This window comes from Megachile rotundata, chromosome 5 (assembly GCF_050947335.1).
Source record: "Megachile rotundata isolate GNS110a chromosome 5, iyMegRotu1, whole genome shotgun sequence".
NCBI classification, from domain to species: domain Eukaryota; kingdom Metazoa; phylum Arthropoda; class Insecta; order Hymenoptera; family Megachilidae; genus Megachile; species Megachile rotundata.
In genome coordinates, this window is record NC_134987.1 from 19,789,255 (window position 1) to 19,802,908 (window position 13,654).

The following is a 13,654-nucleotide window of genomic DNA, read 5'->3' on the forward strand; positions in this document are numbered from 1 at the left end:
CGATTTACGAAGAGTCTGGTTGAAACGGTGCATCCGGGCTGTTTCTTTCACCATTGTTCCCTCTCCCAATCTCGCGCGGTCGCAGACGATAAAGAAGAAAGTTGGCGATCGTTTTGAAATATTAGAATCGTGGTAGAATGCGATCGATTTCGGTTTGGAAGTGTTACCTGTGGTGACCACTTTGTTTAATAACGGGAAATCCGTTGGAAAAGCCCTAAGAAACGGGCCGGAAGTATTCAATGAATTCCAGGTAAGGACGTCGCTCATTATAGGGAAAGTGTAGATCTGTTACGCCTAACTCGAAACGTTTACACCAACTGTGGACAGTTAAAATACACAAATCAATCATTGATCAATTAATTATTTTAATAACTGATTATACTGTCCATAGAATGAATTACCAACTACAATTCAACTTGATACGTCGACTTTCGAAATGTCAGGATACTCTCCAACGTACTTTGTGTTCAGGTAATGAGAAGTTAATAAATAATTAATATGTAACGGTGTCCCAAAATGTGAATTCTGTAACAAGCATCGTTTTACAATTAAAACCAATCCTTTCTATAATTTTATGAACTTAAATCATCAACGTTACGAAACCGCCTACAATTAAAAGAAAGTGAAAGTACATTATTTACATATCAATTATATTACGATATATTAACATAATTAGTGCTCGTTCAGTGTTTTTGAGCTCTTATTTTATAAAAATAATAAAATATTCATATAAGAACGAATATGATCTTTAGAAAGTATAAAGATTGCTCGCTTAAATAGATCAGTAATATTAATCTCGAACACTATTCTACGATTGAAAGCTGCAAATATGTTTGCTATTTGTCTTCTACGCGGAGGAACTCATTCGAGAGTCACCCGTTGCGCCCATTTACTTTTATTACAAATTCAACATGCGTCCTACGTACGTTTTCTATTGTGTTACCTGCAGGTACAGTGACCTCTGCTACCAGAGATTGCACGTTGGATCACGATGTTACAATCCAAGCCCGTCCTTACGAAGAAATCCCGGGACCGAGACCTATTCCATTTCTTGGAAACACGTGGCGTTTGTTCCCGGTGATAGGACAGTATCAAATTTCGGACATGGCCAAAGTTTCGCAGATATTCTACGATGAATATGGGAAAATCGTCCGTTTGACTGGATTGATAGGTAGACCAGATTTGTTGTTTGTCTACGATGCTGATGAGATAGAAAAAATCTATAGACAGGAAGGACCTACACCTTTTAGACCGTCAATGCCGTGTTTGGTTCATTACAAAAGCGTCGTTAGGAAGGATTTCTTCGGTGATTTACCTGGGGTCGTTGGAGTGTACGTATAAACCTGGAAAATTGTAAAATTAATATATGCCCTAACTGAGTGCTATTAAAGCAATAAAGCAGTTAGGTGTGGACTGGGAATATTAAATTTCTTACAGAGCGCATATGTTGCGTCATCGATTCGAATATATTAACATTTCACGTGTTAATATCATACATCAGAATTCTATAAAAACTATTCAGTCCATTCGACTAAACTGGGAGGATATCGTCACTCCTGAGCATTTTCGACCTTTAAATCCAATTATATATTCGCAGATTGGCCCTGAATCATCAATGAAGGTAACGAAATATTTGCATTTTTTCAGGCACGGAGAACCGTGGCGTGAATTTCGTACACGGGTCCAAAAACCAGTTCTTCAGCCACAAACCGTAAGAAAGTATATAACGCCAATTGAAGTGGTCACGTCTGACTTCATAAAGAGGTAATTACACTTGTCCTTGGGACTTGAGGATATTTGCACCGGTTACGTAGCGTCTTGAACTTTAGTCGAATCTGAATACAATCATAGAACATAGAACCTTGAAGATGTAGTCATCGGTATCGATTATCAAACAAGTCTATTTTAAGATGAAACAGAAAAATGTAGGTCTAACTTTTAGATGGCCAATGAATTTCTCTGCGTGTGCTTATCTTTTTGTTGTTTAATATATAAATAATATCGTTTCAGAATGGAGGAAATCAAAGGAGAGGATGGAGAATTGCCAAAAGATTTTGACAATGAAATACATAAATGGGCTTTAGAATGTTAGTATATTACCTGCAAGTATTCTTTGTTTAAGCTTCAATCGCATATTAAAAAATGATCATTTGAATGATTGCACAGGTATAGGTAGAGTTGCCCTTGATGTAAGATTAGGATGCCTAGGAGGTAACTTGACTCCAGATTCAGAACCTCAGAAGATCATCGATGGGGCAAAGTTTGCCTTGAGGAATGTAGCTGTGCTTGAATTAAAAGCTCCATATTGGAGATATATACCAACTCCTCTCTGGTCAAGATATGTACGCAATATGAATTATTTCCTCGAGTGAGTCGATTTTTAAAATATTTTCTATTTAAAAAAGATTGAATAATAATACGATAGTAATAACAATATATATTCTTCAGAGTATGCATGAAATACATTGACGCAGCAGTAGAAAGATTGAAAACTAAGAAATCTGTGGACGAAACTGATCTGTCCTTAATAGAAAGAATCTTAGCTAAAGAAACTGATCCCAAAATGGCTTATATACTTGCATTAGACTTGATTTTAGTTGGAATAGACACGGTACGTAAAAATGAATTTTTATTTCATTAGTTGTTAGATTGAAAGAAATATATTTGAAGAACACGTCACAGATTTAATTTGATATTTTTCAGATTTCAATGGCGGTTTGTTCTATATTGTATCAATTGGCAACCAGACCGGAGGAGCAGGAAAAGATTTATCAAGAACTGGTAGAAATTCTTCCTGATCCATCTGTTCCTCTAACTACCAGCCATCTGGACAAAGCAGTCTATACAAAAGCTTTTATCAGGGAAGTCTTCAGGTATAGTTGATTATACCTATATGTAAGCAATCATTACTGAATGGCAGCTAATTGTAGTCGAACATAATATGCTTTTCAGTGTTCGTTAATTCAAGTATCATTTGTTTCAGAGTGTATTCTACAGTGATTGGGAATGGAAGAACATTGCAAAACGATACTATAATTTGTGGTTATAGAATACCAAAGGGTGTAAGCAATATATCATTAACTCTCTATTATTAAAACATAAATGATAAAAAGTACTATACAGTCTCAGAGCATTGAGGCTATTATTATCTATAATAATAATTTATTTCTTTAATTCTTTTGTACAAAATTTTAAAATACTCGGTTAACGATAAACATTGAATGAAACAATGTCTTAAACGTTATGTTTCTTTTTGATACAATTTTAATTTACTGACCCCACAATTTCTCTTTAATTTACATGACATCCAACAAATGTATTATATCTTTGTCAAATATAAAAATAAATATAATTATATATTACAGGTACAAGTAGTGTTCCCAACGGTGATAACAGGAAACATGGAAGAATATGTAACAGATGCAAAAACATTTAAGCCAGCAAGATGGTTAAAGCAATCTTCCAATGAGAAACTACATCCTTTTGCATCGTTACCTTACGGTCATGGGGCACGCATGTGTTTAGGTAGAAGATTCGCCGATTTAGAAATGCAAGTCTTACTTGCTAAGGTATGCAAAAAATGCAATGCTTACAATATATAAAATATTTCTCTACTGTTCGTTTTCAGCTCATACGATCATATAAATTGGAGTACCATCATAAGCCGCTGCAGTACAAAGTCACATTTATGTACGCTCCTGATGGCGAACTCAAATTTAAACTACTACCAAGATAACACCCAATATGCGAGAAGCTTTGTGATAATTGAAAATGCTCAAAAAACCTTGTATATTAATACTGACTACAAGTTTACCCTTTCAGTTTTGTACATACAACCGTGGAAGATGCTACTATCTGTCGATGAATTTCAAGTTCAGTGGTCCTTTCGGCGTGTACATAGGATTGATATAATACTCTAGTTTCTCGTGATGATATTCTATCTTGTAGTATTGCAAAATCTAAAATAAAAAATTGATATTAAACAAAATTTATGTTTGTCCTTTTAATAAAAGTTTCTGTAAAATATAAATTGCCGTAGGTTCGGTATATGTTACTTATCTATTCCATAAATATTTAGATGTATTACAATTATATTGCTTACTCAGGGAAATTTTACAAGTTTAGGATACTTTATTCTTTTCGCTGTAAAATCACAGGTAGTTTAGGAAAGTCCGTATTTAGGACCCTTCAGATTAGAAAGATCTTAAATGTCGACGAAGGAAAGTGTAATAAAAATGCGAAGGAACATCGAAATCATAAAACTGTATTCAAAGGACCTAGCGCGACGAGACACGGTGAGACGTTCCGCTCGAAGAAGCGGTACACTTTTATTATCGCTTTCCTTTCTTTCCAGGTAAAAAGTAATTGCGAGTGAAATCACCTAGATACTATATTCGATTGCGCTTTTGTTTTGTATTCTTACTTTTACGTGAAAGTAGCATTTTCATTATTTGGTACTCTGATAGTTTATGTCATTTAATATATTTTTATTAAATTGCAATTGCAAAGTTGATAGAAAAGAGATAAGAAGAAGTTGGAAGTGTACCCTGGAGTTCCTTGATATACAGATAACAAAAAGAGTCTTACAACATTAAGGTGACAGATTAATGGCACCATAAAGGAGTATACTGTTATCTGTAATAAGGAGAGAAGATTCAGGTGTTCAGGAAGGTCATTGTTTGTGAGCATTTACTGTAACCGCTGACAAACTAACGAGCATCGTAGTTAAGATCAATGTCACAATAAAACTACACAGACAAGAATAGCTCTTTCCTCAGGTTATTATCAATTATACACAATTGTTCACAACTGTAGTTAGTTCCTTCAGGAAAGTGACAAATGTGTACAACTGATATATTGCTCTAAAACTTGTTTTTTTTTTTAAATAATCTCCACAGAGTTACATAATTAAAATTAATTATATAGCGGAATATAACAATGCGTGACTGTAGATTATTTTTACCTTGCTAATAACGATGAGCATTTCAAGCTCAGCAAAACGACGACCAAGACACATTCTTCTCCCGTAGCCGAAAGGAAGCGATGCAAAACTATGACGTACCCCGTCACTGTGCAACCATCTTTCTGGAACGAATTCCTTGCTTCGGGGAAAGTACTTATCAAGATTACATATCACGTAATGCTGGAATACAACTTGTACCTAAACCAACAAACAACGAATGTTTATACATTGCAATAATCTAGAGTAAATTATTCTTAACGGTGTAAAAAGGAGAAGTATTGTCTTACGCCTTTAGGAACACGATAGCCTCTGATTACTGTGTCTTTGGTCATGCAACGTCCATTGCCAATAACTACCGGATACATCCTAATAAAAACGAATATGTATTAACATTTTCTAAACGAAAGTTGTTTTAACTGTACATCTAAACATTATAGTGTGAAGAATTTACGGTTTCTAATACCTTCACCTCACTCAAACTGAGTAAATCAACCGAAGGATTAAGGATTACCGAAGAGATTAAGAGAATTTAAGGGATTAACGGTCAAACCTTAAAGTTTCTTTAATGCAAGCCTTCAAATATTTCAACTGATCCAAGTGCTTTCCTTCGAGCCTCTCGCCTTTCTTTGGAAGAACTTTACATACTTCATTGTAAGCAAGGCTTTGCTTGTCAGGATGCAGAGCTAACTGATATAGTGTCGATGCCACTGCACTGGATGTCTACGAATAAAGTAAACTTGATTTATTCGTAGAATTTAACGTTATGTTACAATGGAGAATCGCTGCCTAACTACGTAAAAGGTGCCGTAGCAATTTAACCGCTGTTCTTGTATCGCGTGAAAGAGCAAGTCTAGGATTTGTGAAAGGAGAACTCGCTTAACGGATCGCATAAAAAGGAAGTTAACAACGAGGCTGCAGTGTAAATTGTATTTCTCTTTCGTTAGATTATAAGTCACGGCATACTTACAGTATCAATCCCGACTAAAAATAAATCAAGAGAAAGTACGGTGGCTAATTTGGTATCATTTTCTAAGGCTAAAATTCTTTCCAAGAGAGATGCTTCCTTGCCAGAGTCTTTCGCCGTTTGTATCCTTGAAAGAGCGGCTGCCGTGTACATTGATGTTATCCTAAAATGATATTTAGAATAATTTTCGTATTTATTACCGATTTAATTAGATTAACTATTATTTCACCTGACGATAGTATCCAGAGCATTCACGTATTTTTTCCATGTAGGTGTACTGAATAATTTCCAGAAAGGTATCTTTAATTCCAATACGCCTACATTCTTGAAAAATGTAGTAACAGCATCTATTAATTGCTGGGTTTCGACATTAGCGTCGTCATCCAAGCATCCCAGTCGAACGTCCAAGGCTATGCTTGCGATTGCTATAAAAGAAAATTGGTGATCGTTTCTTTAACATATTATTTGTATCTTAAGGTAAATTGAACGTATAATTAATAGCAGTAACATTGCAACTATATAATAATGAATAATGTTACTGTATCGCATTGTAAGTAGTGCCGTTTGGAATACTGCACTAGTGAGTCACAGTGTGCGGGGGCTCAATGCAACCCAATTATTAAGAATACCGTTATCTGTATCATTCGTAGAACAGTAATTGAAAAAGAAATCGAATACCTTCTACAGATTCGAATTTAGGACGACTTTCACTTACGAACGAGAGTAAAGAGTCAGTGAATAGTGCAAAAAGTACTTGGTACTAGAACTAACTGTTGCCTTAGTTAAAGGATTAAACACTGCAGTAGACAAAATGAAATTTTAACTTCTTTCTTATTTTATTATATCATCGGTAGGTATCAATAAATATAGCAAAATTAATCAATTGGGTAAAAAGAAAATCTTTTGTTTAACAAAACAGGTATTACATAAGACTTACATTCCAAAGACCATTTGTGAACCTCGTTGAGAAAATCGTCCGGTACTTCGTCATTCTCGTCCCGTATTTTTCTAATTCTAGAGGCAAACACGATCGCTTGAGAAACGTAACACGGTAGGCATCGGAAAAAATAAGGACAATGTAAACTAGTGAAAGGTAAGATACATATGTAACGTTTAAAAGAAGATCATTTTACGTGTATGTACCTTCTAAGGAACGCGGTACTCGCTTCCTCGATAGAGTTAATGTACATTCTTGCAGTTTGCGGTTGTAACATTACCTTTTGCACTTTACTGCGGAAATTGTACCAACTTTCGCCATGCCTGCAATCGTTTCTTTCAGTAGTGTTCGTTTATCGAGTTTACTAAAACAACTTCTAAGAGGACGTTATCAGAATTACTTTTCTTGAAGAATAATTTGAAGAATAAAACAGTGGTAAAATATAGTTGCAACTTTAGTTGGTACAACTAACACAATTTCCCTTTGCTTTCCCTCGGAAACGGAAAGTTTGAATGATGAGCGGAAGTTTAAATTATGCTGATTAGCATTTTGGTTACAGCAATAATAGATAAGTATGTCGCCCGAATGCAATTGCAGTCAAAGTTGTCATGCAGGAAGTAATGCCGCAACGTGCACCCATATCTGATTACGCAAGGTTTGCTTTCTAAACGGTAACATGATGTGACACGACACGGATATCAATGGTTCCACCCTCGTTTAGACAAAATTCTTTACCAAACTTATACCCTTTCTCCTCCTTGCGACACGGATGATTTTATTATTCGTGTTACGTTCAGATACAATTGCATGCAATTAATTTGAAAAACATTTTAGAAAGTACAGACCTATTTCCAAGCTTTTTAACAAATAAATATTTCATAGTGCTTACAAACAGTTGATGCGTATTATTCTTCTAATAATAGTACAAACATATCGTGCATTGAAGAGCGTACAGAAGGGGAAAGTAGTGTAGCTCTAACGCGTTCAAGAAGAGTACAGCTTCAGCTGGCACGGCAAATATTTGCGCTTCTCGTGATTTGTTTAATGAGGAGTTAAGCAACGCTGCTAAAAGACTTGTAATTCAAATATTTGACCATTATGAATGTAATGAAGTCTGCAAACACGGTGAAGCTGCACAATGATGATTCATGTGTGAAAGCAAACATGTCACATGCTTTGCTTGGTTTCAAACATCGAAGACCGAAGGAACATGCTATAGCAATAACAGTGAAAGCTTCTAATTCGGTGATACGATAGTAAGCGTATAATTTTCATTCGTGTCAATGTTCCCTTTTCTTTTCTGTTAAGTGAATTGCGTTGAACATGCAAATTACGGGCTATTATACTATTTCATTCTTCCACTATTTCTTCATTCCATTATTCTACTAACATTTCCCTATACATATCCAATGATATGCCGAACTATACCTGTCACGCTTGTGTTAATTAATATTAAATTTAAATTATCTATGTAAAACTTACACAGCTATTACACCGGCATTTTCGTTAAAGAATTCTTTTTTAAGTACATGCTTATAATAATTTAACGAAGGCATAGAAGGCCTGTAAGGCATTTTTTCTTCCTGCCTAAAGATTCGCTCGATTTCATTTGCGTCGTAAATGAAAACCATATCCGGTCTGCCTAATAAGCCCTCGATTTTTACGATATCCCCGTATTCTTCGTACAACCTCTTCGACACTTGATCCACTGCCTGAATTTTAAAGTCACCTGTAATAAATCATTTTTATATCTCTGATTCCTTTGTGCAGCGTTACATTAGTATAAAAAGCTCTTCCGCATTTCGAAGCATCCCTTTATGATTGTATTCGATCGTGGCAAAAGTAATAAGATTTTTAAATGATTGATAATACCTATGAAAGGTATAAATCGCCATGTGTTGCCAAAAAATGGAATGGGTCTTGGTCCTGGAATTTCGGAATAAGGACGACAATGTGACCAATCTTGCCCTTCGACTTCCGTTGCCAAAGTTTCTAACATTCTTACGATGTTACTCGATTGCTTAACGATGTGCCTCCGCAAATTAATAAATTCGTAGTGCAAGATATTCATTTTCTTGTAGTATAAAAAAGTGTTTGAGAAATATTTCGTTTTACTAACTTTTATTTTTAAATATCTCTCTTTAAAAGTTAAACAAAATGCTAACAAAGTATAATAAAATGAATCTGTTCTTTTAATTTTCTACTTATTCTAACAGTTATTCAACTTTGTTCATATTTGATTAATAAGTGCACCAGAAAATATTAAATGTCTGTGTTTGAAGGACTCCATTTTGAGGAAATTATCTGAAAAGTTTAAATAATATTTAAGTTAGTTATGTAAAGAAAATATAACTTGCACAAAACTTACCTAATTTGGTAAATACTTAAGTACTTAAGTAGAAGTAAAGTCTTAATTGTATCAAATTCGATGTGATACGATTACAATCTGTAACAATATTTTGAATCTACTGCATTCGCACTTAAAACCTAACACAAAGGAATCACGTATTACCACAATCACTTGTACCAAAGTAGAAGAAGATTAACTCAAATAAATGATTACTTATTTCAATTATCAACATTACATCTTATTAAAATTGATTGTTAAGAGAGTATATACATGTTGACTATAAACACGCTGTACGCGACGAATAACTTTTGAATGAGAAGAACAAGAGTACAAGATTTCCTTTTATTCTTCAAGAGTTCCCGCCAACTATTACATGCCTTTTAATCGTGTTAGTCGTTTCGACACAGATCGCCGGAAGGAGGGATACAAGGCAAGAAGGGGGATAGTAGACGAATTTAATCGAACTCCTTATTTATCATAATGTTTTTTATTATTCTACTATTTATTGGGAATACTTTTGCATGTTGTATATGACAGATTATGGTAAATCAAAAATTGATTTTAATTTTCAATGTCTTTTTTAAATGTGAAAGTGAAACGGTTCATTTTAGTATCTTAAAGTAAATAAAATACAAGGTAAACATAATATTAAAAACATTAAATTTGTTAATATTTTTATTGTATTTATACATTGTTATTAAGATGGATGAATCAAAATGATTTTGCATTACGATTCATACCACTTTGACTTCCTTAATTCTATCGATTTCAATGTATTCTTGTATTTATTCACGAGTGTGTCCAGTTTTACATCTTCCGCGTTTACTTTTGTTCTTTGTTTTGGCTGTAAAAAAATCATTGAAATTGTAATAATACTGCAATTAATACACTAATATCGATAAACAAATACTTACTTTAATTTCACTTTTATTGGCAATATTCGCTCTTCGTTTTATTTCTAATTTTTTAGAAGACTTTTTCATTTTATTTTCTTTCTTCACTGTTTGACTGTGCAAAATCGCTTGAGTTTTTACATTAAATTTCGATCGTAATTTATTCTCACCAGGTTTTGCAATCACTCCAGTATATGATTTTTTATTAGAATTATCTGCATTTTCAAGTTTTAACTTTTTCGTTTCAACTTCTCCATTTGCATTTCCTCCTTTTCTTTTATTATTATTCTCAGAACAGAGAGGATTATTCTCGCGGCTTCTTTGCAGTCTCTTCAGTTTAGCATTTACCAGAACTCGATTTTCAATTGAAAAGGACACTATAGGTCTCTAAATACATAAAAATTTATGTAAAACACAAATATTTTCAATTTTATTTATTACGTACTCGTACACACTGTATTACGTACTCGTTTTGAAGTAAATATGTTTGGATTATTATTTATGTTCCTCAAAGCTTCCAGCGCGTCTTCGTGTCTTGTAAACGAAACGAAGCCATATTCTTTCGATTTTCCTACACCATTCATATCTACATTCTTGAGATCTCGCATAATGCGTACCTTCATGAAGTTAGTTTATTAAATACGTTTTGATCGATTAAAAATTTGTGCTGTAAATTATATTAAAATTGAATGATACCTCTTTAATAACTGCATTGCGAGGACTGTATTCTGCAACTATTTTTTTAAATTTTACATCATTCAATGTAGGTGGTAAATTATGAATAACCAATCGTACTCTGGATACAAACATATTTAAATTCCGCAATATCTGTGACTTCCATTGCTCTATTTGTAATCGTTTAGCCATATCTGCAGCAGAAACTCCAACAGATGCTGGACTTCCAGCCAATATAACTAAAAAGAAATTAACATTAATGCAACAAATAACCCTTTACCAACTGGCAAAAATAAATATTATCACAAAAAGTGTATTTCTTTAAATATTACCTCCTTCCTTCACAAGATATAAATTTCTAGAGTCTTTATGACGCTGATGCTTTAAATTTGCTTTATTTTCAATTTCATTCTTATCTAATGCTCTTTGTGCTTCGAGTACTTGATCTTGCATTTGTAATTCATTTCCTGCTGATAAACATTTTTCGGCATCTTCAACATTCTGAAATTAAATTTTGACTAAAATAAATTCTAAATTCTGTTATTGAATGTCAGAAAGCTGCAAAAGTTTACCTTAAATTTCACAAATGCTGTACCCTTTGAATACTCAGTAAGAGGATCCATGCATACAAGAGCATAATATACTGGCCCAAACTGTTCCATATACTTTTTTAATTCTTCATTTTTTACAGAAAAGGGTAAATTTTTAAGAAATATAGTTTTTCCTTCAGATACATCATGTGACTCATATCGTGGGCGTTTTATCTCCTTTGTGTCCTCTTTCTCGTCATCTTCAGATGAATCTTGACTTGAAGCGTCATTCTCATTTTCTGATTTTATTTCTACTTCTACGGAATCATCACTATCAGAATTATGTGCATCTGTTACAATATCTATGTGTTTTTCATCTTCACTACAATTACAAAATGTTTATTCCATATATGTTAAAACATATTTTGATTTGAAATTTAAATGAAAAGTAATAGAAAAGTTAATGATAATTGAAGTATGTACTTACTTCTCAGATCCTTCACTATCTTTTTCTATTTTCACTTTTACTTCACCATTGGTTTCATTTTCAGAGTTCTTAGAAAATTTATTTTTAGCTACAGCCCAATCAACAACAATTGGCCTATCAAAAAGTTCTTGTAAATTAGCATAATGTATAGCTTTAGCTGCACTTTGTACATGATCAAATTGTAAAAATGCGCATCCAACATTTTTACCATCACTTCTTTTTAAGATTTTTACTTCTTCTATTTCTCCGTATTGAGAAAAATGATCTTTCAAATTTTCTTCAGTTACCTAAGGATACAATAAAAATAAAGGTGTCAAAAAATAAAAAAAATAAAAAATAGATCACATCTTACCTGGAATGCTAAGTTTCTCACTATAATTCTTGCTCTTTTCTTTCGATTTTTGTCTTTTAGCAATTTTCTCCTTTCTCTTTTTATTTGAGTTAATTTTTCTTTGTTATCAAAATCTCCACCTTGTTCGCCATCGTCTTTATTTGATGTCTGATCTTCATTTGTATTATTATCATCTACTTTATCAGCATCTAAATTTACTGCAGATTCAGTTTTTATTTTTTCATAATATTTAGATTTAGAAATAGCCCAACTACTACTTATTATTCTCCCTGCAAATAAATTTTTCATGCACTATTAATTAGTAATTATTAATAGGTTCATAGTCTGGTCCGAAAACATACTCTTCTATTACGTATCCAAGAAAAAGATATTTCATATATTATACTTCATGACCCATATTAGGTCACAAGACATCTGAATAAGAATTAATGTGTCATATTCAAAGGTCACCAGACTATGAATGTATTAATCATTATGAACAATAATTTTTATATTTTTTAAAATCATAAAAATATAGTACCAAGTAATTCTTTTTTATTTGTATTAAATATTGCCTTTGAGGCTTGTTCTAATTGTTTAAATTGAATAAAACAACATCCAAGTGGTGCCCCATCTGGACGTTTTGGAAAATTTATTTCTACTATTTGACCAAATGGTTCATAAAATTTTCTCACATCTTCTTCAGTTGCCTAAGAGTATAGATCAATAAAAATGAATATATCAATACAAATATCGTATTTTAATTATATAAGTAATAGAAGAAGTCACCAACCTTAAATGGCACATTACGCACAATGATCCTAGGTGTCTTATCTTCTGTCACATTATCATTTCTATTTTCTGTCACATTCTTAGACTTCTGTAATTTTTTCTTTTTTCTATAGATCCAAGAAAGTTTCTTTTTGTCAGTCTTATTACCTATTTTATGTACAATAGATATTATATACTTCTATATGGTTGTTTCATGAAATAAATACAGTTAAAAATATTGACATATTACATACCACCATTTCCCATGTTGTAGCCTTAATAACAATAAATATCAAAGAGTAGTAATTAATAATATTTAATAATAATTATATTATTTATGCTTTTAAACAACGACTAAATATGCCGCATCAAAATGCTGCATTTTTACATTTGTTTACTTTTCAGGTTATATGAAACACATGTATTAAAGAATTAGATGGCAGCAGTGACTACAAGGTTCTTTACTCAACGATAGCACTGTTGCATTTTTATTCAATAATAATATGTCATAATATTGGTTCTTTTTTCTATGCATCTGTATTTATTGTGTATCTAATTGTTCTGAAATTATAGGAATATCAGCCAATTACAATTTGATCATCTAATTGATCGAGTCATATAAAACATGCAACTTATTAGTAGAACAAGTTAGATTATATATCTATAGTTACTACCAAACTATTATTCGTTCAAGGAGGATTATACTCAATCCGCACAATGCGGCTAACTTCATGAAGCTCCGACCATTTAGTA

At 32.8% G+C, this 13,654-nt stretch overlaps 3 protein-coding genes across 4 annotated transcripts; 1 reads left to right on the forward strand and 2 right to left on the reverse strand.

Moving 5' to 3' along the window:
- Positions 1–110: 110 nt before the first annotated feature.
- Cyp301a1 (Probable cytochrome P450 301a1, mitochondrial) lies at positions 111–3,988 on the forward strand. The gene is made up of 11 exons (XM_003703318.3): positions 111–250; positions 392–471; positions 950–1,331; positions 1,648–1,764; positions 2,011–2,087; positions 2,167–2,368; positions 2,449–2,611; positions 2,704–2,873; positions 2,984–3,062; positions 3,366–3,569; positions 3,629–3,988. Exons 1-11 carry the CDS (start codon positions 240–242, stop codon positions 3,734–3,736), a joined length of 1,593 nt encoding a protein of 530 aa, XP_003703366.2. The 5' UTR covers positions 111–239; the 3' UTR covers positions 3,737–3,988.
- LOC100879963 (putative cytochrome P450 49a1) lies at positions 3,134–9,650 on the reverse strand. 2 transcript variants are annotated; one of them, XM_003703317.3, is made up of 11 exons: positions 9,233–9,650; positions 8,737–9,168; positions 8,347–8,593; positions 7,071–7,187; positions 6,865–6,941; positions 6,157–6,352; positions 5,931–6,090; positions 5,514–5,683; positions 5,251–5,329; positions 4,964–5,161; positions 3,134–3,959 (listed from the first exon to the last, which is right to left on the reverse strand). In XM_003703317.3, the coding sequence occupies exons 2-11, from the start codon at positions 8,933–8,935 to the stop codon at positions 3,852–3,854; spliced, it is 1,551 nt and encodes a 516-aa protein (XP_003703365.2). In that variant the 5' UTR covers positions 8,936–9,168; positions 9,233–9,650; the 3' UTR covers positions 3,134–3,851. The 2 variants fall into 2 exon arrangements, with proteins under 2 accessions (XP_003703365.2, XP_076387784.1); XM_076531669.1 differs by lacking the exon at positions 7,071–7,187 and having other exon boundaries at positions 9,233–9,649.
- A 221-nt stretch (positions 9,651–9,871) lies between these two features.
- Positions 9,872–13,573, reverse strand: LOC100879850 (RNA-binding protein 28). The gene is made up of 11 exons (XM_003703316.3): positions 13,156–13,573; positions 12,924–13,069; positions 12,672–12,840; positions 12,152–12,420; positions 11,800–12,086; positions 11,355–11,694; positions 11,115–11,283; positions 10,804–11,021; positions 10,575–10,724; positions 10,129–10,494; positions 9,872–10,058 (listed from the first exon to the last, which is right to left on the reverse strand). Exons 1-11 carry the CDS (start codon positions 13,166–13,168, stop codon positions 9,942–9,944), a joined length of 2,244 nt encoding a protein of 747 aa, XP_003703364.1. The 5' UTR covers positions 13,169–13,573; the 3' UTR covers positions 9,872–9,941.
- Positions 13,574–13,654: the final 81 nt, after the last annotated feature.